The sequence below is a fragment of the Hypanus sabinus genome, chromosome X1 (assembly GCF_030144855.1).
Source record: "Hypanus sabinus isolate sHypSab1 chromosome X1, sHypSab1.hap1, whole genome shotgun sequence".
In the NCBI taxonomy this organism is placed as follows: Eukaryota; Metazoa; Chordata; class Chondrichthyes; order Myliobatiformes; family Dasyatidae; genus Hypanus; species Hypanus sabinus.
The window spans coordinates 32,917,424-32,942,203 of record NC_082738.1 but is presented as its reverse complement, the minus strand read 5'-3'; the positions used below and the strand labels follow the sequence as shown (position 1 = coordinate 32,942,203).

Sequence of the window (24,780 nt, the reverse complement as noted above, 5' to 3'; positions counted from 1 at the left end):
ACTGACCCCAGGAGTGAGTGATGGGACGGTGCGGAGTGAGCTTCTCTCTGAGTCTGACCCTGGGAGTGTGTGATGGGATGGGGTCGAGGGAAATTCACTCTGTGTCTGACCCTGGGAGTGTGTGATGGGACAGTCTGGAGGGAGATTCACTCTGTGACTGTCCCCGGGAGTCTGTGATGGGACAGTGTGGAAGGAGATTCACTCTGTTTCTGACCCCGGGAGTGAGTGATGAGACGGTGTGGAGGGAGATTCACTCTGTGTCTGACCCCGGGAGTGTGTGATGAGAAGGTGTGGAGGGAGATTGACTGTTGTCTGATCCTGGGAGTGTGTGATGGGATGATGTGGAGGGAGATTCACTTTGTGTCTGACCCTGGGAGATTGAGATGGGACGGTGTGGAGGGAGATTCACTCTGAGTCTGAACCTGGGATTGTGTGATGGGACATTGAGGAGGGAGATTCACTGTGTCTGACCCTGGGAGTGTGTGATGGGACTGTGTGGAGGGAGATTCACTCTGTGTCTGACCCCGGGAGTGTGTGATGAGAAGGTGTGGAGGGAGATTGACTGTGTGTCTGATCCCGGGAGTGTGTGATTGAACAGTGTGGAGGGAGATTCACTCTGTGTCTGACCCTGGCAGTGTGTGATTGAACAGTGTGGAGGGAGATTCACTCTGTGTCTGACCCTGGCAGTGTGTGATGGGTCAGTGTGGAGGGAGATTCACTCTGTGTCTGATCCTGGGAGTGTGTGATCGGACGGTGTGGAGGGAGATTCACTTTGTGTCTGACCCTGGGAGACTGAGATGGGACGGTGTGGAAGGAGATTCACTCTGTGTCTGACTCTGGGAGAGGATGATGGGACGGTGTGGAGGGAGATTCACTCTGTGTCTGACCCTGGGCTTGTGTGATGGGACATTGTGGAGGGAGATTCACTGTGTCTGACCCTGGGAGAGAGTGATGGCACGGAGTGGAGGGAGATTGACTCTGTGTCTGACCCCGGGAGTGTGTGATGGGACAGTGTGGAGGGAGATTTACTCTGTGTCTGTCCCTGGGAGTGTGTGATGGGACGATGTGGAGGGAGATTCACCCTGTGTCTGACCCTGGGAGTGTGTGATGGGACAGTGTGGAGGGAGATTCACTCTGTGTCTGTCCCTGGGAGTGTGAGATGGGACAGTGTGCAGGGAGATTCACTTTGTGTCTGACCCCGGTAGTGTGTGATGGGACGGTGTGGAGGGAGATTTACTCTGTGTCTTACCCTGGGAGTGTCTGATGGGATGGGGTGGAGGGAGATTCACTCTGTGTCTGACCCTGGGAGTGTGTGATTGGACAGTGTGGAGGGAGATTCACTTTGTGTCTGACCCCGGGAGTGTGTGATGGGACGGTGTGGAGGGAGATTGACTCTGTGTCTAACCCTGGGAGTGTGTGATGGGACAGTCTGGAGGGAGATTTACTCTGTGTCTGACCCCGGGAGTGTGTGATGGGAGAGTGTGGAGGGAGATTCACTCTGTGACTGACCCTGGGAGATTAAGATGGGACGGTGTGGAGGGAGATTCACTCTGTCTGACCCTGGGAGTGTGTGATGGGAGAGTGTGGAGGGAGATTCACTCTGTGTCTGACCCCGGGAATGTGTGTTGGGAGAGTGTGGAGGGAGATTCACTCTGTGTCTGACGCTGGGAGTGTGTGATGGGACGGTGTGGAGGGAGATTCACTCTGTGTCTGACCCCGAGAGTGTGTGATGTGAGTGTGGAGGGAGATTCACTTTGTGTCTGACCCTGGGAGAGTGTGATGGGAGAGTGTGGAAGGAGATTCACTCTGTGTCTGACCCTGGGAGTGTGTGATGGGAGAGTGTGGAGGGAGATTCACTCTGTGTTTGACCCCGAGAGTGTGTGATGGGACAGTGTGGAGGGAGATTCACTTTGTGTCTGACCCTGGGAGAGTGTGATGGGACGGTGTGGAAGGAGATTCACTCCGTGTCTGACTCTGGGAGAGTATAATGAGACGGTTTGGAGGGAGATTCACTCTGTGTCTGACCCTGGGAGTGTGTGATGAGAGTGTGGAGGGAGATTCACGGTGTGTCTGACCCTGGAAGTGTGTGATGGGAGACTGTGGAGGGAGATTCACTCTGTGTCTGACCCTGGGAGATTAAGATGGGACGGTGTGGAGGGAGATTCACTCTGTGCCTGACCCTGAGAGTGTGTGATGGGACAGTGTGGATGGAGATTCACTGTGTGTCTGACCCTGGGAGTGTGTGATGAGAGTGTGGAGGGAGATTCACATTGTGTCTGACCCTGGGAGTGTGTGATGGGACAGTGTCGAGGGAGATTCACTCTGTGTCTGACCCCGCGAATGTCTGATGGGACGGGGTGCAGGGAGATTCACTCTGTCTGACCCTGGGAGTGTGTGATGGGACAGTGTTAAGGGAGATTCAATCTGTGTCTGACCCCGGGAATGTGTGATGGGACGGGGTGCAGGGAGATTCACTCTGTGTATGACCCTGGGAGTTTGTGATGGGAGAGTGTGGAGGGAGATTCACTCTGTGTCTGACGCTGGGAGTGTGTGATGGGACGGTGCGGAGTGAGCTTCTCTCTGAGTCTGACCATGGGAGTGTGTGATGGGATGGGGTCGAGGGAAATTCACTCTGTGTCTGACCCTGGGAGTGTGTGATGGGACGGTGTGGAGGGAGATTGACTCTGTGTCTAACCCTGGGAGTGTGTGATGGGACAGTCTGGAGGGAGATTTACTCTGTGTCTGACCCCGGGAGTGTGTGATGGGAAGGTGTGGAGGGAGATTCACTCTGTCCCTAACCCTGGGAGTGTGTGATGGGACGGTGTGGAGGGAGATTCTCTCTGTGTCTGAACCCTGGAGTGTGTGATGGGAGTGTGTGGAGGGAGATTCACTCTGTGTCTGATCCTGGGAGTGTGTGATGGGATGATGTGGAGGGAGATTCACTTTGTGTCTGACCCTGGGAGATTGAGATGGGACGGTGTGGAGGGAGATTCACTCTGAGTCTGAACCTGGGATTGTGTGATGGGACATTGAGGAGGGAGATTCACTGTGTCTGACCCTGGGAGTGTGTGATGGGACTGTGCGGAGGGAGATTCACTCTGTGACTGACCCTGGGATTGTGTGATGGGACAGAGTGGAGGGAGATTCACTCTCTGTCTGACCCCGGGAGAGTGTGATGGGAGAGTGTGGAGGGAGATTCACTCTGTGTCTGACCCTGGGAGTGTGTGATGGGACAGTGTGGAGGGAGATTCACTCTGTGTCTGACCCTGGGAGTTTGTGATGGGAGTGTCTGCAGGGAGATTCACTCTGTGTCTAACCCTGGGAGTGTGTGATGGGACAGTGTGGAGAGTGATTCATTCTGTGTCTGACCCCGGGAGTGTGTGATGGGACGGTGTGGAGGGAGATTTACTCTGTGTCTTTCCCTGTGAGTGTGTGATGGGATGATGTGGAGGGAGATTCACTCTGTGTCTGACCCTGGGAGTGTGTGATGGGACAGTGTCGGGGGAGATTCACTCTGTGTCTGTCCCTGGGAGTGTGAGATGGGACAGTGTGAGGGAGATTCACTTTGTGTCTGACCCCGGGAGTGTGTGATGGGACGGTGTGGAGGGAGATTCACTCTGTGTCTGACCATGGGAGTGTGTGATGGGACAGTGTGGAGGGAGATTCACTCTGTGTCTGACGCCGGGAGTGAGTGATGGGACGGTGCGGAGTGAGCTTCTCTCTGAGTCTGACCCTGGGAGTGTGTGATGGGATGGGGTCGAGGGAAATTCACTCTGTGTCTGACCCTGGGAGTGTGTGATGGGACAGTCTGGAGGGAGATTCACTCTGTGACTGTCCCCGGGAGTCTGTGATGGGACAGTGTGGAAGGAGATTCACTCTGTTTCTGACCCCGGGAGTGAGTGATGAGACGGTGTGGAGGGAGATTCACTCTGTGTCTGACCCCGGGAGTGTGTGATGAGAAGGTGTGGAGGGAGATTGACTGTTGTCTGATCCCGGGAGTGTGAGATGTGACAGTGTGGAGGGAGATTCACTCTGTGTCTGACCCTGGCAGTGTGTAATGGGACAGTGTGGATGGAGATTCACTCTGTGTCTGACCCTGGCAGTGTGTGATGGGACATTGTGGAGGGAGATTCACTCTGTGTCTGATCCTGGGAGTGTGTGATGGGATGATGTGGAGGGAGATTCACTTTGTGTCTGACCCTGGGAGATTGAGATGGGACGGTGTGGAGGGAGATTCACTCTGAGTCTGAACCTGGGATTGTGTGATGGGACATTGACGAGGGAGATTCACTGTGTGTGACCCTGGGAGTGTGTGATGGGACTGTGTGGAGGGAGATTCACTCTGTGTCTGACCCCGGGAGTGTGTGATGAGAAGGTGTGGAGGGAGATTGACTGTGTGTCTGATCCCGGGAGTGTGTGATTGAACAGTGTGGAGGGAGATTCACTCTGTGTCTGACCCTGGCAGTGTGTGATTGAACAGTGTGGAGGGAGATTCACTCTGTGTCTGACCCTGGCAGTGTGTGATGGGTCAGTGTGGAGGGAGATTCACTCTGTGTCTGATCCTGGGAGTGTGTGATGGGACGGTGTGGAGGGAGATTCACTTTGTGTCTGACCCTGGGAGAGGATGATGGGACGGTGTGGAGGGAGATTCACTCTGTGTCTGACCCTGGGCTTGTGTGATGGGACATTGTGGAGGGAGATTCACTGTGTCTGACCCTGGGAGAGAGTGATGGCACGGAGTGGAGGGAGATTGACTCTGTGTCTGACCCCGGGAGTGTGTGATGGGACAGTGTGGAGGGAGATTTACTCTGTGTCTGTCCCTGGGAGTGTGTGATGGGACGATGTGGAGGGAGATTCACCCTGTGTCTGACCCTGGGAGTGTGTGATGGGACAGTGTGGAGGGAGATTCACTCTGTGTCTGTCCCTGGGAGTGTGAGATGGGACAGTGTGCAGGGAGATTCACTTTGTGTCTGACCCCGGTAGTGTGTGATGGGACGGTGTGGAGGGAGATTTACTCTGTGTCTTACCCTGGGAGTGTCTGATGGGATGGGGTGGAGGGAGATTCACTCTGTGTCTGACCCTGGGAGTGTGTGATTGGACAGTGTGGAGGGAGATTCACTTTGTGTCTGACCCCGGGAGTGTGTGATGGGACGGTGTGGAGGGAGATTGACTCTGTGTCTAACCCTGGGAGTGTGTGATGGGACAGTCTGGAGGGAGATTTACTCTGTGTCTGACCCCGGGAGTGTGTGATGGGAGAGTGTGGAGGGAGATTCACTCTGTGACTGACCCTGGGAGATTAAGATGGGACGGTGTGGAGGGAGATTCACTCTGTCTGACCCTGGGAGTGTGTGATGGGAGAGTGTGGAGGGAGATTCACTCTGTGTCTGACCCCGGGAATGTGTGTTGGGAGAGTGTGGAGGGAGATTCACTCTGTGTCTGACGCTGGGAGTGTGTGATGGGACGGTGTGGAGGGAGATTCACTCTGTGTCTGACCCCGAGAGTGTGTGATGTGAGTGTGGAGGGAGATTCACTTTGTGTCTGACCCTGGGAGAGTGTGATGGGACGGTGTGGAGGGAGATTTACTCTGTGTCTTTCCCTGTGAGTGTGTGATGGGATGATGTGGAGGGAGATTCACTCTGTGTCTGACCCTGGGAGTGTGTGATGGGACAGTGTCGGGGGAGATTCACTCTGTGTCTGTCCCTGGGAGTGTGAGATGGGACAGTGTGAGGGAGATTCACTTTGTGTCTGACCCCGGGAGTGTGTGATGGGACGGTGTGGAGGGAGATTCACTCTGTGTCTGACCCCGAGAGTGTGTGATGTGAGTGTGGAGGGAGATTCACTTTGTGTCTGACCCTGGGAGAGTGTGATGGGAGAGTGTGGAAGGAGATTCACTCTGTGTCTGACCCTGGGAGTGTGTGATGGGAGAGTGTGGAGGGAGATTCACTCTGTGTTTGACCCCGAGAGTGTGTGATGGGACAGTGTGGAGGGAGATTCACTTTGTGTCTGACCCTGGGAGAGTGTGATGGGACGGTGTGGAAGGAGATTCACTCCGTGTCTGACTCTGGGAGAGTATAATGAGACGGTTTGGAGGGAGATTCACTCTGTGTCTGACCCTGGGAGTGTGTGATGAGAGTGTGGAGGGAGATTCACGGTGTGTCTGACCCTGGAAGTGTGTGATGGGAGACTGTGGAGGGAGATTCACTCTGTGTCTGACCCTGGGAGATTAAGATGGGACGGTGTGGAGGGAGATTCACTCTGTGCCTGACCCTGAGAGTGTGTGATGGGACAGTGTGGATGGAGATTCACTGTGTGTCTGACCCTGGGAGTGTGTGATGAGAGTGTGGAGGGAGATTCACATTGTGTCTGACCCTGGGAGTGTGTGATGGGACAGTGTCGAGGGAGATTCACACTGTGTCTGACCCCGCGAATGTCTGATGGGACGGGGTGCAGGGAGATTCACTCTGTCTGACCCTGGGAGTGTGTGATGGGACAGTGTTAAGGGAGATTCAATCTGTGTCTGACCCCGGGAATGTGTGATGGGACGGGGTGCAGGGAGATTCACTCTGTGTATGACCCTGGGAGTTTGTGATGGGAGAGTGTGGAGGGAGATTCACTCTGTGTCTGACGCTGGGAGTGTGTGATGGGACGGTGCGGAGTGAGCTTCTCTCTGAGTCTGACCATGGGAGTGTGTGATGGGATGGGGTCGAGGGAAATTCACTCTGTGTCTGACCCTGGGAGTGTGTGATGGGACGGTGTGGAGGGAGATTGACTCTGTGTCTAACCCTGGGAGTGTGTGATGGGACAGTCTGGAGGGAGATTTACTCTGTGTCTGACCCCGGGAGTGTGTGATGGGAAGGTGTGGAGGGAGATTCACTCTGTCCCTAACCCTGGGAGTGTGTGATGGGACGGTGTGGAGGGAGATTCTCTCTGTGTCTGAACCCTGGAGTGTGTGATGGGAGTGTGTGGAGGGAGATTCACTCTGTGTCTGACCCCGGGAGTGTGTGATGGGAGAGTGTGGTGGGAGATTCACTCTGTGACTGACCCTGGGATTGTGTGATGGGACAGAGTGGAGGGAGATTCACTCTCTGTCTGACCCCGGGAGAGTGTGATGGGAGAGTGTGGAGGGAGATTCACTCTGTGTCTGACCCTGGGAGTGTGTGATGGGACAGTGTGGAGGGAGATTCACTCTGTGTCTGACCCTGGGAGTTTGTGATGGGAGTGTCTGCAGGGAGATTCACTCTGTGTCTAACCCTGGGAGTGTGTGATGGGACAGTGTGGAGAGTGATTCATTCTGTGTCTGACCCCGGGAGTGTGTGATGGGACGGTGTGGAGGGAGATTTACTCTGTGTCTTTCCCTGTGAGTGTGTGATGGGATGATGTGGAGGGAGATTCACTCTGTGTCTGACCCTGGGAGTGTGTGATGGGACAGTGTCGGGGGAGATTCACTCTGTGTCTGTCCCTGGGAGTGTGAGATGGGACAGTGTGAGGGAGATTCACTTTGTGTCTGACCCCGGGAGTGTGTGATGGGACGGTGTGGAGGGAGATTCACTCTGTGTCTGACCATGGGAGTGTGTGATGGGACAGTGTGGAGGGAGATTCACTCTGTGTCTGACGCCGGGAGTGTGTGTTGGGATGGTTGCACGTAGATTCCGTCTGTCACTGACCCCGGGAGTGAGTGATGGGACGGTGCGGAGTGAGCTTCTCTCTGAGTCTGACCCTGGGAGTGTGTGATGGGATGGGGTCGAGGGAAATTCACTCTGTGTCTGACCCTGGGAGTGTGTGATGGGACAGTCTGGAGGGAGATTCACTCTGTGACTGTCCCCGGGAGTCTGTGATGGGACAGTGTGGAAGGAGATTCACTCTGTTTCTGACCCCGGGAGTGAGTGATGAGACGGTCTGGAGGGAGATTCACTCTGTGTCTGACCCCGGGAGTGTGTGATGAGAAGGTGTGGAGGGAGATTGACTGTTGTCTGATCCCGGGAGTGTGAGATGTGACAGTGTGGAGGGAGATTCACTCTGTGTCTGACCCTGGCAGTGTGTAATGGGACAGTGTGGAGGGAGATTCACTCTGTGTCTGACCCTGGCAGTGTGTGATGGGACATTGTGGAGGGAGATTCACTCTGTGTCTGATCCTGGGAGTGTGTGATGGGATGATGTGGAGGGAGATTCACTTTGTGTCTGACCCTGGGAGATTGAGATGGGACGGTGTGGAGGGAGATTCACTCTGAGTCTGAACCTGGGATTGTGTGATGGGACATTGAGGAGGGAGATTCACTGTGTCTGACCCTGGGAGTGTGTGATGGGACTGTGTGGAGGGAGATTCACTCTGTGTCTGACCCCGGGAGTGTGTGATGAGAAGGTGTGGAGGGAGATTGACTGTGTGTCTGATCCCGGGAGTGTGTGATTGAACAGTGTGGAGGGAGATTCACTCTGTGTCTGACCCTGGCAGTGTGTGATTGAACAGTGTGGAGGGAGATTCACTCTGTGTCTGACCCTGGCAGTGTGTGATGGGTCAGTGTGGAGGGAGATTCACTCTGTGTCTGATCCTGGGAGTGTGTGATGGGACGGTGTGGAGGGAGATTTACTCTGTGTCTGACCCCGGGAGTGTGTGATGGGAAGGTGTGGAGGGAGATTCACTCTGTCCCTAACCCTGGGAGTGTGTGATGGGACGGTGTGGAGGGAGATTCTCTCTGTGTCTGAACCCTGGAGTGTGTGATGGGAGTGTGTGGAGGGAGATTCACTCTGTGTCTGACCCCGGGAGTGTGTGATGGGAGAGTGTGGTGGGAGATTCACTCTGTGACTGACCCTGGGATTGTGTGATGGGACAGAGTGGAGGGAGATTCACTCTCTGTCTGACCCCGGGAGAGTGTGATGGGAGAGTGTGGAGGGAGATTCACTCTGTGTCTGACCCTGGGAGTGTGTGATGGGACAGTGTGGTGGGAGATTCACTCTGTGACTGACCCTGGGATTGTGTGATGGGACAGAGTGGAGGGAGATTCACTCTCTGTCTGACCCCGGGAGAGTGTGATGGGAGAGTGTGGAGGGAGATTCACTCTGTGTCTGACCCTGGGAGTGTGTGATGGGACAGTGTGGAGGGAGATTCACTCTGTGTCTGACCCTGGGAGTTTGTGATGGGAGTGTCTGCAGGGAGATTCACTCTGTGTCTAACCCTGGGAGTGTGTGATGGGACAGTGTGGAGAGTGATTCATTCTGTGTCTGACCCCGGGAGTGTGTGATGGGACGGTGTGGAGGGAGATTTACTCTGTGTCTTTCCCTGTGAGTGTGTGATGGGATGATGTGGAGGGAGATTCACTCTGTGTCTGACCCTGGGAGTGTGTGATGGGACAGTGTCGGGGGAGATTCACTCTGTGTCTGTCCCTGGGAGTGTGAGATGGGACAGTGTGAGGGAGATTCACTTTGTGTCTGACCCCGGGAGTGTGTGATGGGACGGTGTGGAGGGAGATTCACTCTGTGTCTGACCATGGGAGTGTGTGATGGGACAGTGTGGAGGGAGATTCACTCTGTGTCTGACGCCGGGAGTGTGTGTTGGGATGGTTGCACGTAGATTCCGTCTGTCACTGACCCCGGGAGTGAGTGATGGGACGGTGCGGAGTGAGCTTCTCTCTGAGTCTGACCCTGGGAGTGTGTGATGGGATGGGGTCGAGGGAAATTCACTCTGTGTCTGACCCTGGGAGTGTGTGATGGGACAGTCTGGAGGGAGATTCACTCTGTGACTGTCCCCGGGAGTCTGTGATGGGACAGTGTGGAAGGAGATTCACTCTGTTTCTGACCCCGGGAGTGAGTGATGAGACGGTCTGGAGGGAGATTCACTCTGTGTCTGACCCCGGGAGTGTGTGATGAGAAGGTGTGGAGGGAGATTGACTGTTGTCTGATCCCGGGAGTGTGAGATGTGACAGTGTGGAGGGAGATTCACTCTGTGTCTGACCCTGGCAGTGTGTAATGGGACAGTGTGGAGGGAGATTCACTCTGTGTCTGACCCTGGCAGTGTGTGATGGGACATTGTGGAGGGAGATTCACTCTGTGTCTGATCCTGGGAGTGTGTGATGGGATGATGTGGAGGGAGATTCACTTTGTGTCTGACCCTGGGAGATTGAGATGGGACGGTGTGGAGGGAGATTCACTCTGAGTCTGAACCTGGGATTGTGTGATGGGACATTGAGGAGGGAGATTCACTGTGTCTGACCCTGGGAGTGTGTGATGGGACTGTGTGGAGGGAGATTCACTCTGTGTCTGACCCCGGGAGTGTGTGATGAGAAGGTGTGGAGGGAGATTGACTGTGTGTCTGATCCCGGGAGTGTGTGATTGAACAGTGTGGAGGGAGATTCACTCTGTGTCTGACCCTGGCAGTGTGTGATTGAACAGTGTGGAGGGAGATTCACTCTGTGTCTGACCCTGGCAGTGTGTGATGGGTCAGTGTGGAGGGAGATTCACTCTGTGTCTGATCCTGGGAGTGTGTGATGGGACGGTGTGGAGGGAGATTTACTCTGTGTCTGACCCCGGGAGTGTGTGATGGGAAGGTGTGGAGGGAGATTCACTCTGTCCCTAACCCTGGGAGTGTGTGATGGGACGGTGTGGAGGGAGATTCTCTCTGTGTCTGAACCCTGGAGTGTGTGATGGGAGTGTGTGGAGGGAGATTCACTCTGTGTCTGACCCCGGGAGTGTGTGATGGGAGAGTGTGGTGGGAGATTCACTCTGTGACTGACCCTGGGATTGTGTGATGGGACAGAGTGGAGGGAGATTCACTCTCTGTCTGACCCCGGGAGAGTGTGATGGGAGAGTGTGGAGGGAGATTCACTCTGTGTCTGACCCTGGGAGTGTGTGATGGGACAGTGTGGAGGGAGATTCACTCTGTGTCTGACCCTGGGAGTTTGTGATGGGAGTGTCTGCAGGGAGATTCACTCTGTGTCTAACCCTGGGAGTGTGTGATGGGACAGTGTGGAGAGTGATTCATTCTGTGTCTGACCCCGGGAGTGTGTGATGGGACGGTGTGGAGGGAGATTTACTCTGTGTCTTTCCCTGTGAGTGTGTGATGGGATGATGTGGAGGGAGACTCACTCTGTGTCTGACCCTGGGAGTGTGTGATGGGACAGTGTCGGGGGAGATTCACTCTGTGTCTGTCCCTGGGAGTGTGAGATGGGACAGTGTGAGGGAGATTCACTTTGTGTCTGACCCCGGGAGTGTGTGATGGGACGGTGTGGAGGGAGATTCACTCTGTGTCTGACCATGGGAGTGTGTGATGGGACAGTGTGGAGGGAGATTCACTCTGTGTCTGACGCCGGGAGTGTGTGTTGGGATGGTTGCACGTAGATTCCGTCTGTCACTGACCCCGGGAGTGAGTGATGGGACGGTGCGGAGTGAGCTTCTCTCTGAGTCTGACCCTGGGAGTGTGTGATGGGATGGGGTCGAGGGGAAATCCACTCTGTGTCTGACCCTGGGAGTGTGTGATGGGACAGTCTGGAGGGAGATTCACTCTGTGACTGTCCCCGGGAGTCTGTGATGGGACAGTGTGGAAGGAGATTCACTCTGTTTCTGACCCCGGGAGTGAGTGATGAGACGGTCTGGAGGGAGATTCACTCTGTGTCTGACCCCGGGAGTGTGTGATGAGAAGGTGTGGAGGGAGATTGACTGTTGTCTGATCCCGGGAGTGTGAGATGTGACAGTGTGGAGGGAGATTCACTCTGTGTCTGACCCTGGCAGTGTGTAATGGGACAGTGTGGAGGGAGATTCACTCTGTGTCTGACCCTGGCAGTGTGTGATGGGACATTGTGGAGGGAGATTCACTCTGTGTCTGATCCTGGGAGTGTGTGATGGGATGATGTGGAGGGAGATTCACTTTGTGTCTGACCCTGGGAGATTGAGATGGGACGGTGTGGAGGGAGATTCACTCTGAGTCTGAACCTGGGATTGTGTGATGGGACATTGAGGAGGGAGATTCACTGTGTCTGACCCTGGGAGTGTGTGATGGGACTGTGTGGAGGGAGATTCACTCTGTGTCTGACCCCGGGAGTGTGTGATGAGAAGGTGTGGAGGGAGATTGACTGTGTGTCTGATCCCGGGAGTGTGTGATTGAACAGTGTGGAGGGAGATTCACTCTGTGTCTGACCCTGGCAGTGTGTGATTGAACAGTGTGGAGGGAGATTCACTCTGTGTCTGACCCTGGCAGTGTGTGATGGGTCAGTGTGGAGGGAGATTCACTCTGTGTCTGATCCTGGGAGTGTGTGATGGGACGGTGTGGAGGGAGATTCACTTTGTGTCTGACCCTGGGAGATTGAGATGGGACGGTGTGGAAGGAGATTCACTCTGTGTCTGACTCTGGGAGAGGATGATGGGACGGTGTGGAGGGAGATTCACTCTGTGTCTGACCCTGGGCTTGTGTGATGGGACATTGTGGAGGGAGATTCACTGTGTCTGACCCTGGGAGAGAGTGATGGCACGGAGTGGAGGGAGATTGACTCTGTGTCTGACCCCGGGAGTGTGTGATGGGACAGTGTGGAGGGAGATTTACTCTGTGTCTGTCCCTGGGAGTGTGTGATGGGACGATGTGGAGGGAGATTCACCCTGTGTCTGACCCTGGGAGTGTGTGATGGGACAGTGTGGAGGGAGATTCACTCTGTGTCTGTCCCTGGGAGTGTGAGATGGGACAGTGTGCAGGGAGATTCACTTTGTGTCTGACCCCGGTAGTGTGTGATGGGACGGTGTGGAGGGAGATTTACTCTGTGTCTTACCCTGGGAGTGTCTGATGGGATGGGGTGGAGGGAGATTCACTCTGTGTCTGACCCTGGGAGTGTGTGATTGGACAGTGTGGAGGGAGATTCACTTTGTGTCTGACCCCGGGAGTGTGTGATGGGACGGTGTGGAGGGAGATTGACTCTGTGTCTAACCCTGGGAGTGTGTGATGGGACAGTCTGGAGGGAGATTTACTCTGTGTCTGACCCCGGGAGTGTGTGATGGGAGAGTGTGGAGGGAGATTCACTCTGTGACTGACCCTGGGATTGTGTGATGCGACGGTGTGGAGGGAGATTCACTCTGTGTCTAACCCTGGGAGTGTGTGATGGGACAGTGTGGAGGGAGATTCACTCTGTGTCTAACCCTGGGAGTGTGTGGAGAGAGATTCACTCTCTCTCTCTGACCCAGGCAGTGTGTGATTGGACAGTGTGGAGGGAGATTCACTCTGTGTTTGACTACGAGAGTGTGTGATGGGACAGTGTGGAGGGAGATTCACTTTGTGTCTGACCCTGGGAGAGTGTGATGGGACGGTGTGGAAGGAGATTCACTCCGTGTCTGACTCTGGGAGAGTATGATGGGACGGTTTGGAGGGAGACTCACTCTGTGTCTGACCCTGGGAGTGTGTGATGAGAGTGTGGAGGGAGATTCACGGTGTGTCTGACCCTGGGAGTGTGTGATGGGAGACTGTGGAGGGAGATTCACTCTGTGTCTGACCCTGAGATTGTGTGATGGGACAGTGTGGAGGGAGATTCACTTTGTGTCTGACCCTGGGAGAGTGTGATGGGACAGTGTGGAAGGAGATTCACTCTGTGTCTGACGCTGGGAGTTTGCGATGGGAGAGTGTGGAGGGAGATTCACTGTGTGTCTGACCCTGGGAGATTAAGATGGGACGGTGTGGAGGGAGATTCACTCTGTCTGACCCTGGGAGTGTGTGATGGGAGAGTGTGGAGGGAGATTCACTCTGTGTCTGACCCCGGGAATGTGTGTTGGGAGAGTGTGGAGGGAGATTCACTCTGTGCCTGACCCTGAGAGTGTGTGATGGGACAGTGTGGATGGAGATTCACTGTGTGTCTGACCCTGGGAGTGTGTGATGAGAGTGTGGAGGGAGATTCACATTGTGTCTGACCCTGGGAGTGTGTGATGGGACGGTGTGGAGGGAGATTCACTCTGTGTCTGACCCCGAGAGTGTGTGATGAGAGTGTGGAGGGAGATTCACTTTGTGTCTGACCCTGGGAGAGTGTGATGGGAGAGTGTGGAAGGAGATTCACTCTGTGTCTGACCCCGGGAATGTGTGTTGGGAGAGTGTGGAGGGAGATTCACTCTGTGCCTGACCCTGAGAGTGTGTGATGGGACAGTGTGGATGGAGATTCACTGTGTGTCTGACCCTGGGAGTGTGTGATGAGAGTGTGGAGGGAGATTCACATTGTGTCTGACCCTGGGAGTGTGTGATGGGACAGTGTCGAGGGAGATTCACTCTGTGTCTGACCCCGCGAATGTCTGATGGGACGGGGTGCAGGGAGATTCACTCTGTCTGACCCTGGGAGTGTGTGATGGGACAGTGTTAAGGGAGATTCAATCTGTGTCTGACCCCGGGAATGTGTGATGGGACGGGGTGCAGGGAGATTCACTCTGTGTATGACCCTGGGAGTTTGTGATGGGAGAGTGTGGAGGGAGATTCACTCTGTGTCTGACGCTGGGAGTGTGTGATGGGACGGTGCGGAGTGAGCTTCTCTCTGAGTCTGACCATGGGAGTGTGTGATGGGATGGGGTCGAGGGAAATTCACTCTGTGTCTGACCCTGGGAGTGTGTGATGGGACGGTGTGGAGGGAGATTGACTCTGTGTCTAACCCTGGGAGTGTGTGATGGGACAGTCTGGAGGGAGATTTACTCTGTGTCTGACCCCGGGAGTGTGTGATGGGAAGGTGTGGAGGGAAATTCACTCTGTCCCTAACCCTGGGAGTGTGTGATGGGACGGTGTGGAGGGAGATTCTCTCTGTGTCTGAACCCTGGAGTGTGTGATGGGAGTGTGTGGAGGGAGATTCACTCTGTGTCTGACCCCGGGAGTGTGTGATGGGAGAGTGTGGTGGGAGATTCACTCTGTGACTGACCCTGGGATTGTGTGATGGGACAGAGTGGAGGGAGATTCACTCTCTGTCTGACCCCGGGAGAGTGTGATGGGAGAGTGTGGAGGGAGATTCACTCTGTGTCTGACCCTGGGAGTGTGTGATGGGACAGTGTGGAGGGAGATTCACTCTGTTTCTGACCCCGGGAGTGAGTGATGAGACGGTCTGGAGGGAGATTCACTCTGTGTCTGACCCCGGGAGTGTGTGATGAGAAGGTGTGGAGGGAGATTGACTGTTGTCTGATCCCGGGAGTGTGAGATGTGACAGTGTGGAGGGAGATTCACTCTGTGTCTGACCCTGGCAGTGTGTAATGGGACAGTGTGGAGGGAGATTCACTCTGTGTCTGACCCTGGCAGTGTGTGATGGGACATTGTGGAGGGAGATTCACTCTGTGTCTGATCCTGGGAGTGTGTGATGGGATGATGTGGAGGGAGATTCAATCTGTGTCTGACCATGGGAGTGTGTGATGGGACAGTGTGGAGGGAGATTCACTCTGTGTCTGACGCCGGGAGTGTGTGTTGGGATGGTTGCACGTAGATTCCGTCTGTCACTGACCCCGGGAGTGAGTGATGGGACGGTGCGGAGTGAGCTTCTCTCTGAGTCTGACCCTGGGAGTGTGTGATGGGATGGGGTCGAGGGAAATTCACTCTGTGTCTGACCCTGGGAGTGTGTGATGGGACAGTCTGGAGGGAGATTCACTCTGTGACTGTCCCCGGGAGTCTGTGATGGGACAGTGTGGAAGGAGATTCACTCTGTTTCTGACCCCGGGAGTGAGTGATGAGACGGTCTGGAGGGAGATTCACTCTGTGTCTGACCCCGGGAGTGTGTGATGAGAAGGTGTGGAGGGAGATTGACTGTTGTCTGATCCCGGGAGTGTGAGATGTGACAGTGTGGAGGGAGATTCACTCTGTGTCTGACCCTGGCAGTGTGTAATGGGACAGTGTGGATGGAGATTCACTCTGTGTCTGACCCTGGCAGTGTGTGATGGGATGGTGTGGTAGGAGATTCACTCTGTGTCTGACGCTGGGAGTTTGCGATGGGAGAGTGTGGAGGGAGATTCACTGTGTGTCTGACCCTGGGAGATTAAGATGGGACGGTGTGGAGGGAGATTCACTCTGTCTGACCCTGGGAGTGTGTGATGGGAGAGTGTGGAGGGAGATTCACTCTGTGTCTGACCCCGGGAATGTGTGTTGGGAGAGTGTGGAGGGAGATTCACTCTGTGTCTGACGCTGGGAGTGTGTGATGGGACGGTGTGGAGGGAGATTCACTCTGTGTCTGACCCCGAGAGTGTGTGATGAGAGTGTGGAGGGAGATTCACTTTGTGTCTGACCCTGGGAGAGTGTGATGGGAGAGTGTGGAAGGAGATTCACTCTGTGTCTGACCCTGGGAGTGTGTGATGGGAGAGTGTAGAGGGAGATTCACTCTGTGTGTGATGGGACTGTGTGGAGGGAGATTCAGTCTGTGTCTGACCCCGGGAGTGTGTGATTGGACAATGTGGAGGGAGATTCACTCTGTGTCTGAACCTGGGAGTGTGTGATGGGACGGAGTGGAGGGAGATTGACTCTGTGCCTGACCCTGGCAGTGTGTGATGGGACAGTGTGGAGGGAGATTCACTCTGTGTCTGACCCGGGCTGAGTGTGATGGGACATTGTGGAGGGAGATTCACTCTGTGTCTGACCCTGAGATTGTGTGATGGGACAGTGCGGAGGGAGATTCACTTTGTGTCTGACCCTGGGAGAGTGTGATGGGACGGTGCGGAAGGAGATTCACTCTGTGTCTGACCCCGGGATTGTGTGATGAGAAGGTGTGGAGGGTGATTCACTCTGTGTCTGACCCTGGGAGTGTGAGATGTGACAGTGTGGAGGGAGATTCACTCTGAGTCTGACCCTGGCAGTGTGTGATGGGACAGTGTGGAGGGAGATTCACTCTGTGTCTGACCCTGGCAGTGTGTGATGGGACATTGTGGAGGGAGATTCACTCTGTGTCTGATCCTGGGAGTGTGTGATGGGATGGTGTGGAGGGAGATTCACTTTGTGTCTGACCCTGGCAGATTGAGATGGGACGGTGTGGAGGGAGATTCACTCTGAGTCTGACCCTGGGATTGTGTGATGGGATATTGTGGAGGTAGATTCACTCTGTGTCTGACCCCGGGAGTGTGTGATGAGAAGGTGTGGAGGGAGATTGACTGTGTGTCTGATCCCGGGAGTGTGAGATGTGACAGTGTGGAGGGAGATTCACTCTGTGTCTGACCCTGGCAGTGTGTGATGGGACAGTGTGGAGGGAGATTCACTCTGTGTCTGACCCTTGGAGATTGAGATGGGACGGTGTGGAGGGAGATTCACTCTGTGTCTGACCCTGGGATATTGTGATGGGACGGTGTGGAAGGAGATTCACTCTGTGTCTGACTCTGGGAGAGTATGATGGGAGGGTGTGGAGGGAGATTCACTCTGTGTCTGACCATGGGAGTGTGTGATGTGATGGTGTGGAGGGAGATTCACTCTGTGTCTGACCCTGGGAGTGAGTGATGTCACGGTGTGGTGGGACATTCACTCTGTCTCTGACCTTGGGAGTGTGTGATGGGACTGTGTGGAGGGAGATTCACTCTGTGTTTGACCCCGGGAGTGTGTGATGAGAAGGTGTGGAGGGAGATTCACTCTGTGTCTGACCCTGGGAGTGTGTGATGGGACGGTGTGGAGGGAGATTCACTCTGTGTGTGATGGGACTGTGTGGAGGGAGATTCAGTCTGTGTCTGACCCCGGGAGTGTGTGATTGGACAATGTGGAGGGAGATTCACTCTGTGTCTGAACCTGGGAGTGTGTGATGGGACGGTGTGGAGGGAGATTCACTCTGTGTCTGACCCTGGGAGAGTGTGATGGCACGGTGTGGAGAGAGATTTACTCTGTGTCTGACCCTGGGAGTGTGTGATTGGACAGTGTGGAGGGAGTTTCACACTTTGTCTGACCCGGGGAGAGTGTGATGGGACGGTGTGGAGGGAGATTCACTCTGTGTCTGACCCTGGGAGTGTGTGATAGGACACTTTCGAGGGAGAGTCACTCTGTGTCTGACCCCGGGAATGTGTGATGGGACGGAGTGCAGGGAGATTCATTCTGTGTCTGTCCCTGGGAGTTTGTGATGGGAGAGTGTGGACGGAGATTGACTCTGTGTCTGACCCTGGGCTTGTGTGATGGGACATTGTGGAGGGAGATTCACTGTGTCTGACCCTGGGAGAGTGTGATGGGATGGTGTGGTAGGAGATTCACGGTGTGTCTGACGCTGGGAGTGTGTGATGGGAGAGTGTGGAGGGACATTCACTGTGTGTCTGACCCTGGGAGAGTGTGATGGGATGGTGCGGAAGGAGATTCACTCTGTGTCTGACCCTGGGAGATTGTGATGGGACGGTGTGGAAGGAGATTCACTCTGTGTCTGTCTCTGGGAGAGTATGATGGGACGATGTGGAGGGAGATTCACTCTGTGTCGGACCCTTGGAGTGTGATGGGAGAGTTTGGAGGGAGATTCACTCTGTGTGTGATGGGACTGGTTGGAGGGAGATTCAGTCTGTGTCTGACACCGGGAGTGTGTGATCGGACAGTGTGGAGGGAGATTTACTCTGTGTCTGACCCTGGGAGTGTGTGATGGGACAGTGTGGAAGGAGATTCACTCTGTGTCTGACTCTGGGAGAGTATGATGGGACGGTGTGGAGGGAGATTCACTCTGTATCTGACCCTGGGAGTGTGGGATGAGAGTGTGGAGGGAGATTCACGGTGTGTCTGACCCTGGGAGTGTGTGATGGGAGAGCGTGGAGGGAGATTCACTTTGTGCCTGTCCCTGGGAGAGTGTGATGGGATGGTGTGGAAAGAGATTCACTCTGTGTCTGACCCTGAGAGTTAGTGATGGGATGGTGTGGAAAGAGATTCACTCTGTGTCTGACCCTGGGAGTGTGTGATGGGAGAGTGTGGAGGGATATTCACTCTGTGTCCGACCCCGGGAGTGAGTGATGTGACGGTGTGGAGGGAGATTCACTCTCTGTCTGACATTGGAAAATGTCCAATGGGATGGGGGAGAATGAGCTGCACTGTGGTGCGCTGAATGGTGTCATTTCACGGGTCATACAGTGTGAGAAGCTCCCACCATATCTGACTAAATTAACAGTATTTCTTTGAGAAGTGGATGGTGATTGTAACTGAGCCTTTGATCATTTTGAAGATGCTGGAGAAAGCAGGACCTCTAAAGAAGACGAAGATCGCAGAAGGTGGGAGGAAGCTGAAGTAAGTGAGCTGGGGTTATGGTGCGGTAAGGAGGGAGTGCCGTGCTGTGGGAGGGACGGTGAGGGGGAGCGCCGTGCTGAGGGAGGGGCGGTGAGGAGTGAGCGCCGTGCTGTGGGAGGGGCGGTGAGGAGGGAGTGCTGTGCTGTGGGAGGGGCGGTGAGGAGGGAGCGCCGTGCTGTGGGAGGGGCGGTGTGGAGGGAGTGCCGTTCTGTGGGAGGGGTGGTTGAAGAGGGAGCGCCCCGCTGTTGGAGGGTCAGTGAGGAGGGAGCGCCGTGCTGTGGGAGGGGCGGTGATGAGGGAGCGCCGTGCTGTGGGAGGGGCAGTGAGGAGAGAGCATCATGCAGTGGGAGGAGCGGTGAGAAGGGAACGCGGTGCTGTGGGGGGGCGGTGAGGAGGGTGCGCCGTGCTGTGGGAGGGGCGGTGAGGGGGAGCGCCCCGCTGTGGGAGGGGTGGTGAGGAGGGAGCGCCGTGCTGTGGGAGGGGCGGTGAGGAGGGAGCATCATGCAGTGGGAGGAGCGGTGAGAAGGGAACGCGGTGCTGTGGGGGGGCGGTGAGGAGGGTGCGCCGTGCTGTGGGAGGGGCGGTGAGGGGGAGCGCCCCGCTGTGGGAGGGGTGGTGAGGAGGGAGCGCCGTGCTGTGGGAGGGGCGGTGAGGAGGGAGCATCATGCAGTGGGAGGAGCGGTGAGAAGGGAACGCGGTGCTGTGGGAGGGGCGGTGAGGAGGGAGCATCACGCTGTGGGAGGGGTGGTGAGGAGGGAGCGCCGTGCTGTGGGGGCGGTGAGGAGGGATCATCATGCTGTGGGAGGGGTGGTGAGGAGGGTGCGCCGTGCTGTGGGAGGGGCGGTGAGGAGGGAGCGCCGTGCTGTGGGAGGGGCGGTGAGGAGGGAGCATCATGCTGTGGGAGGGGCAGTGAGGAGGGAGGGCCGTGCTGTGGGAGGGGAGGTGAAGAGGGAGCGCCGTGCTGTGGGAGGGGAGGTGAGGAGGTAGCATCACGCTGTGGGAGGGGTGGTGAGGAGGGAGCGCCGTGCTGTGGGAGGGGCGGTGAGGAGGGAGCGCCGTGCTGTGGGAGGGGTGGTGAGCAGAGAGCACCACACTGTGGGAGGGGCGGTGAGGAGGGATCGCCGTGATGTGGGAGGGGAGGTGAGGAGGGAGCGCAGTGCTGTGGGAGGGGTGGTGAGGAGGGAGCGCCGTGCTGTGGGAGGGGTGGTGAGGAGGGAGCGCCGTGTTGTGGGAGGGGAGGTGAGGAGGGAGCATCACGCTGTGGGAGGGTGGTGAGGAGGGAGCGCCGTGCTGTGGGAGGGGAGGTGAGGAGGGAGCGCCGTGCTGTGGGAGGGGTGGTGAGGAAGGAGCGCCGTGCTGTGGGAGGGGCGGTGAGGAGGGAGCGCCGTGCTGTGGGAGGGGCGGTGAGGAGGGATCGCCGTGATGTGGGAGGGGAGGTGAGGAGGGAGCGCCGTGCTGTGGGAGGGGTGGTGAGGAGGGAGCGCCGTGCTGTGGGAGGGGTGGTGAGGAGGGAGCGCCGTGTTGTGGGAGGGGAGGTGAGGAGGGAGCATCACGCTGTGGGAGGGTGGTGAGGAGGGAGCGCCGTGCTGTGGGAGGGGAGGTGAGGAGGGAGCGCCGTGCTGTGGGAGGTGAGGAGGGAGCGCCGTGCTGTGGGAGGGGTGGTGAGGAGGGAGCGCCGTGCTGTGGGAGGGGTGGTGAGGAGGGAGCGCCGTGCTGTGGGAGGGGAGGTGAGGAGGGAGCATCACGCTGTGGGAGGGGCAGTGAGGAGGGAGCGCCGTGCTGTGGGAGGGGAGGTGAGGAGGGAACGTGGTGCTGTGGGAGGGGCGGTGAGGTGGGAGCACCACACTGTGGGAGGGCGGTGAGGAGGGAGCGCCGTGCTGTGGGAGGGGAGGTGAGGAGGGAGCGCCTTGCTGTGGGGGGGACGGTGAGGAGGGAGCGCCGTGCTGTGGGAGGGTCGGTGAGGATGGAGCGCTGTGCTGTGGGAGGGGCAGTGAGGAGTGAGCGCCTTGCTGTGGGAGGGGCGTTGAGGAGTGAGCGCCTTGCTGTGGGAGGGGCGGTGAGGAGGGAGTGCCGTGCTGTGGGAGGGGAGGTGAGGAGGGAACGTGGTGCTGTGGGAGGGGCGGTGAGGTGGGAGCACCGTGCTGTGGGAGGGTCTGTGAGGAGGGAGCACCGTGCTGTGGGAGGGGGCGGTGAGGATGGCGCACCGTGCTGTGGGAGGGAGGGTGAGGAGGGAGTGTCATACTATGGGAGGGGCGTTGAGGAGGGAGTGCCATGCTGTGGGGGGGGGTGGAGTGGAGGGAGCGCCCTGCTGTAGGTGGGGCGGTGAGGAAGGAGTGTCATACTATGGGAGGGTCAGTGAGGAGGGAGCGCCGTGCTGTGGGAGGGGCGGTGAGGAGGGAGAGCCGTGCTGTGGGAGGGGTGGTGAGGAGTGAGCACCCCGCTGTGGGAGGGGCGGTGAGGAGGGAACACGGTGCTGTGGGAGGGGCGGTGAGGATGGAGCGCCGTGTTGTGGGAGGGTCGGTGAGGATGGAGCGCCTTGCTGTGGGAGGGGAGGTGAGGAGGGGGCGCCGTGCTGTGGGAGGGACGGTGAGGAGGGAGCGCCGTGCTGTGGGAGGGTCGGTGAGGATGGAGCGCCGAGCTGTGGGAGGGGAGGTGAGGAGGGAGTGCCCCGCTGTGGGAGGGGAGGTGAGGAGGGAGTGCCGTGCTGTGGGATGGGCAGTGTGGAGGGAGTGCCGTGCTGTGGGAGGGGAGGTGAGGAGGGAGCATCACGCTGTGGGAGGGGTGGTGAGGAGGGAGCATCACGCTCTGGGAGGGGCGGTGAGGAGCGAGTGCCGTGCTGTGGGAGGGGCGGTGAGGAGTGTGCGCGGTGCTGTGGGAGGGGCGGTGAGGGGGAGCGCCCCGCTGTGGGAGGGGCGGTGAGGAGGGAGCGCCGTGCTGTGGGAGGGGCGGTGAGGAGGGAGCATCATGCTGTGGGAGGGGCAGTGAGGAGGGAGTGCCGTGCTGTGGGAGGGGCGGTGAGGAGGGAGCATCATGCAGTGGGAGGAGCGGTGAGAAGGGAACGCGGTGCTGTGGGAGGGGCGGTGAGGAGGGAGCATCACGCTGTGGGAGGGGCAGTGAGGAGGGAGGGCCGTGCTGTGGGAGGGGAGGTGAGGAGGGAGCGCCGTGCTGTGGGAGGGGTGGTGAGCAGAGAGCACCACACTGTGGGAGGGGTGCTGAGCAGAGAGCACCACACTGTGGGAGGGGCGGTGAGGAGGGAGCGCCGTGCTGTGGGAGGGGAGGTGAGGAGGGAGCGCCGTGCTGTGGGAGGGGCAGTGAGGAGGGAGCGCCGTGCTGTGGGAGGGGAGGTGAGGTGGGAGCACCGTGCTGTGGGAGGGGAGGTGAGGATGTAGCGCTGTGCTGTGGGAGGGGCGGTGAGGAGGGAGTGTCATACTATGGGAGGGGCGTTGAGGAGGGAGTGCCATGCTGTGGGGGGGGGGGTGGAGTGGAGGGAGCGCCCTGCTGTAGGTGGGGCGGTGAGGAAGGAGCGTCATACTATGGGAGGGGCGGTGAGGTGGGTGTGCCGTGTTGTGGGAGGGGCAGTGAGGACGGCGCACCGTGCTGTGGGAGGGAGTGTGAGGAGGGAGTGTCATACTATGGGAGGGGCGGTGAGGATGGCGCACCGTGCTGTGGGAGGGGCGGTGAGGAGGGAGTGCCATGCTGTGGGGGGGGGAAGTGGAGGGAGCGCCCTGCTGTAGGTGGGGCGGTGAGGAGTGAGCGTCATACTATGGGAGGGTCAGTGAGGTGGGTGTGCCGTGTTGTGGGAGGGGCGGTGAGGACGGCGCACTGTGCTGTGGGAGGGAGTGTCATACTATGGGAGGGGTGGTGAGGTGGGTGTGCCGTGTTGTGGGAGGGGCGGTGAGGAGGGAGCGCCGTGCTGTGGGAGGGGCGGTGAGGAGGGAGAGCCGTGCTGTGGGAGGGGCGGTGAGGAGGGAGAGCCGTGTTGTGGGAGGGGCGGTGATGAGGGAGTACCGTGCTGTGGGAGGGAGGGTGAGGAGGGAGTGTCATACTATGGGAGGGGCGGTGAGGAGGGAGTGCCATGTTGTGGGGGGGGGTGGAGTGGAGGGAGCGCCCTGCTGTTGGGAGGGGCGGTGAAGAGGGAGCGTCATACTATGGGAGGGTCAGTGAGGTGGGTGTGCCGTGTTGTGGGAGGGGCGGTGAGGACAGCGCACCGTGCTGTGGGAGGGAGGGTGAGGAGGGAGTGTCATACTATGGGAGGGGCGGTGAGGAGGGAGTGCCATGTTGTGGGGGGGGTGGAGTGGAGGGAGCGCCCTGCTGTTGGGAGGGGCGGTGAAGAGGGAGCGTCATACTATGGGAGGGGCGGTGAGGTGGGTGTGCCGTGGTGTTGGAGTGGCAGTGCGGAAGGAGCAGTGTGCTTCTGGATTCCTGAAGCTGCCGTCCCAGATGTCTTTCTTCCTCTGTGCCCTGACTGTCCAACCATTGATTGTGCCTTTGCAGGAAGAACTGGATCAGTTCCTGGGTGGTTCTTGCTGGGAATAGTCTGGCATTTTACAAGGAGATCAAGACACAGGCCAGTTCAAAGGTGAGACCTGTGATGAGATGGTGTCCTGAGGCTGGACAGTTTGCGTCTTTATTACTTGGGGTTTGAAAGAACAAAGGATGTCCTTTTCCAACATCTCCGACCCTGACCGGAGATAACATGGGATGTTTCCACAGGTGGGAAAATCTTGAATGTGGGGACACAGTTTCTATCCAGAGTTTGATTCACATGTCACTATCAAAGTGGAGTTTATTGCCACATACACAAGGCCAATGAAAAACCTAGCACAGCATTATAGGTAGAGAACGTCAGAAACACAACATTCACAGGAAAATAGAAATTATGCATAAATTTATGTTTTCAAGGACAGCGTTAACCCCACAGTTATCAGACTCCTTAACAGACCTCTTGTACAATCAGATGGACTCTGGACCTCGCAGATTGTAGGGCAGATGGTAGGGCAAAATTGTAGTCCATTGGAAGAGTTGAAGTGTAACATGGGGGCTAAATAGAAACGGGCAATGAATACTGGATTGAAGGTGTTGTAGTTGAATGCACGCAGTATACAGAAAAAGATGGATGATCTTGTAGCGCAGTTAGAGATTGGCAGGTGCCCTGTTGTGGGCATCACTGAGTTATGGCTCAAAGATTATAGTTGGGAGCTTAACATTGTATCAAAAGGACAAGCACATAGGCAGAGGGGGAGAATGGCTCAAACCCTTCAAAAGAGGTGACATAGGATCAGAAGGTGTAGAATCATTGTGGGTAGAGTTAAGGAATTGCAAGGTTAAAAAGACACTGATGGAAGATATATACAGATCTCTGAACAGTGGCCAGGATGTGGGCTACAAATTACAACAGGAGATCGGAAAGGCATGTAAAAAGGGCAATGTTAGAATGGCCATGGAGGAATTTCAATACATAGGTAGTTTGGGAAAACCTAGTTGGCACTGGATCCTAAGAGGGAGAATTTGTAGAATGTCTACAAGACGTCGTTTTAAACCAGCTTGTGATTGAACCCACGAGGGGAAAGGCAATTCTCAATTGGTTGTAGTGTAATAAACCATATTTGATTAGCAAGCCCTTAGGAGACTGGTAAAGGAACCGT

General features: G+C 56.8%; 1 protein-coding gene across 7 annotated transcripts in view; it reads left to right on the top strand.

Annotated features, from left to right (window-relative positions):
* Positions 1-24,780, top strand: part of arhgap9 (Rho GTPase activating protein 9) — a 264,445-nt gene that overhangs the window by 56,577 nt on the left and 183,088 nt on the right. For all 7 annotated transcript variants that reach the window (XM_059956259.1, XM_059956258.1, XM_059956256.1 and 4 more), the window contains 2 exons: positions 19,074-19,135; positions 23,630-23,714. In XM_059956259.1, the coding sequence (XP_059812242.1) occupies positions 19,074-19,135; positions 23,630-23,714 (147 nt within the window). The remainder of the gene's footprint in view (positions 1-19,073; positions 19,136-23,629; positions 23,715-24,780) is intronic.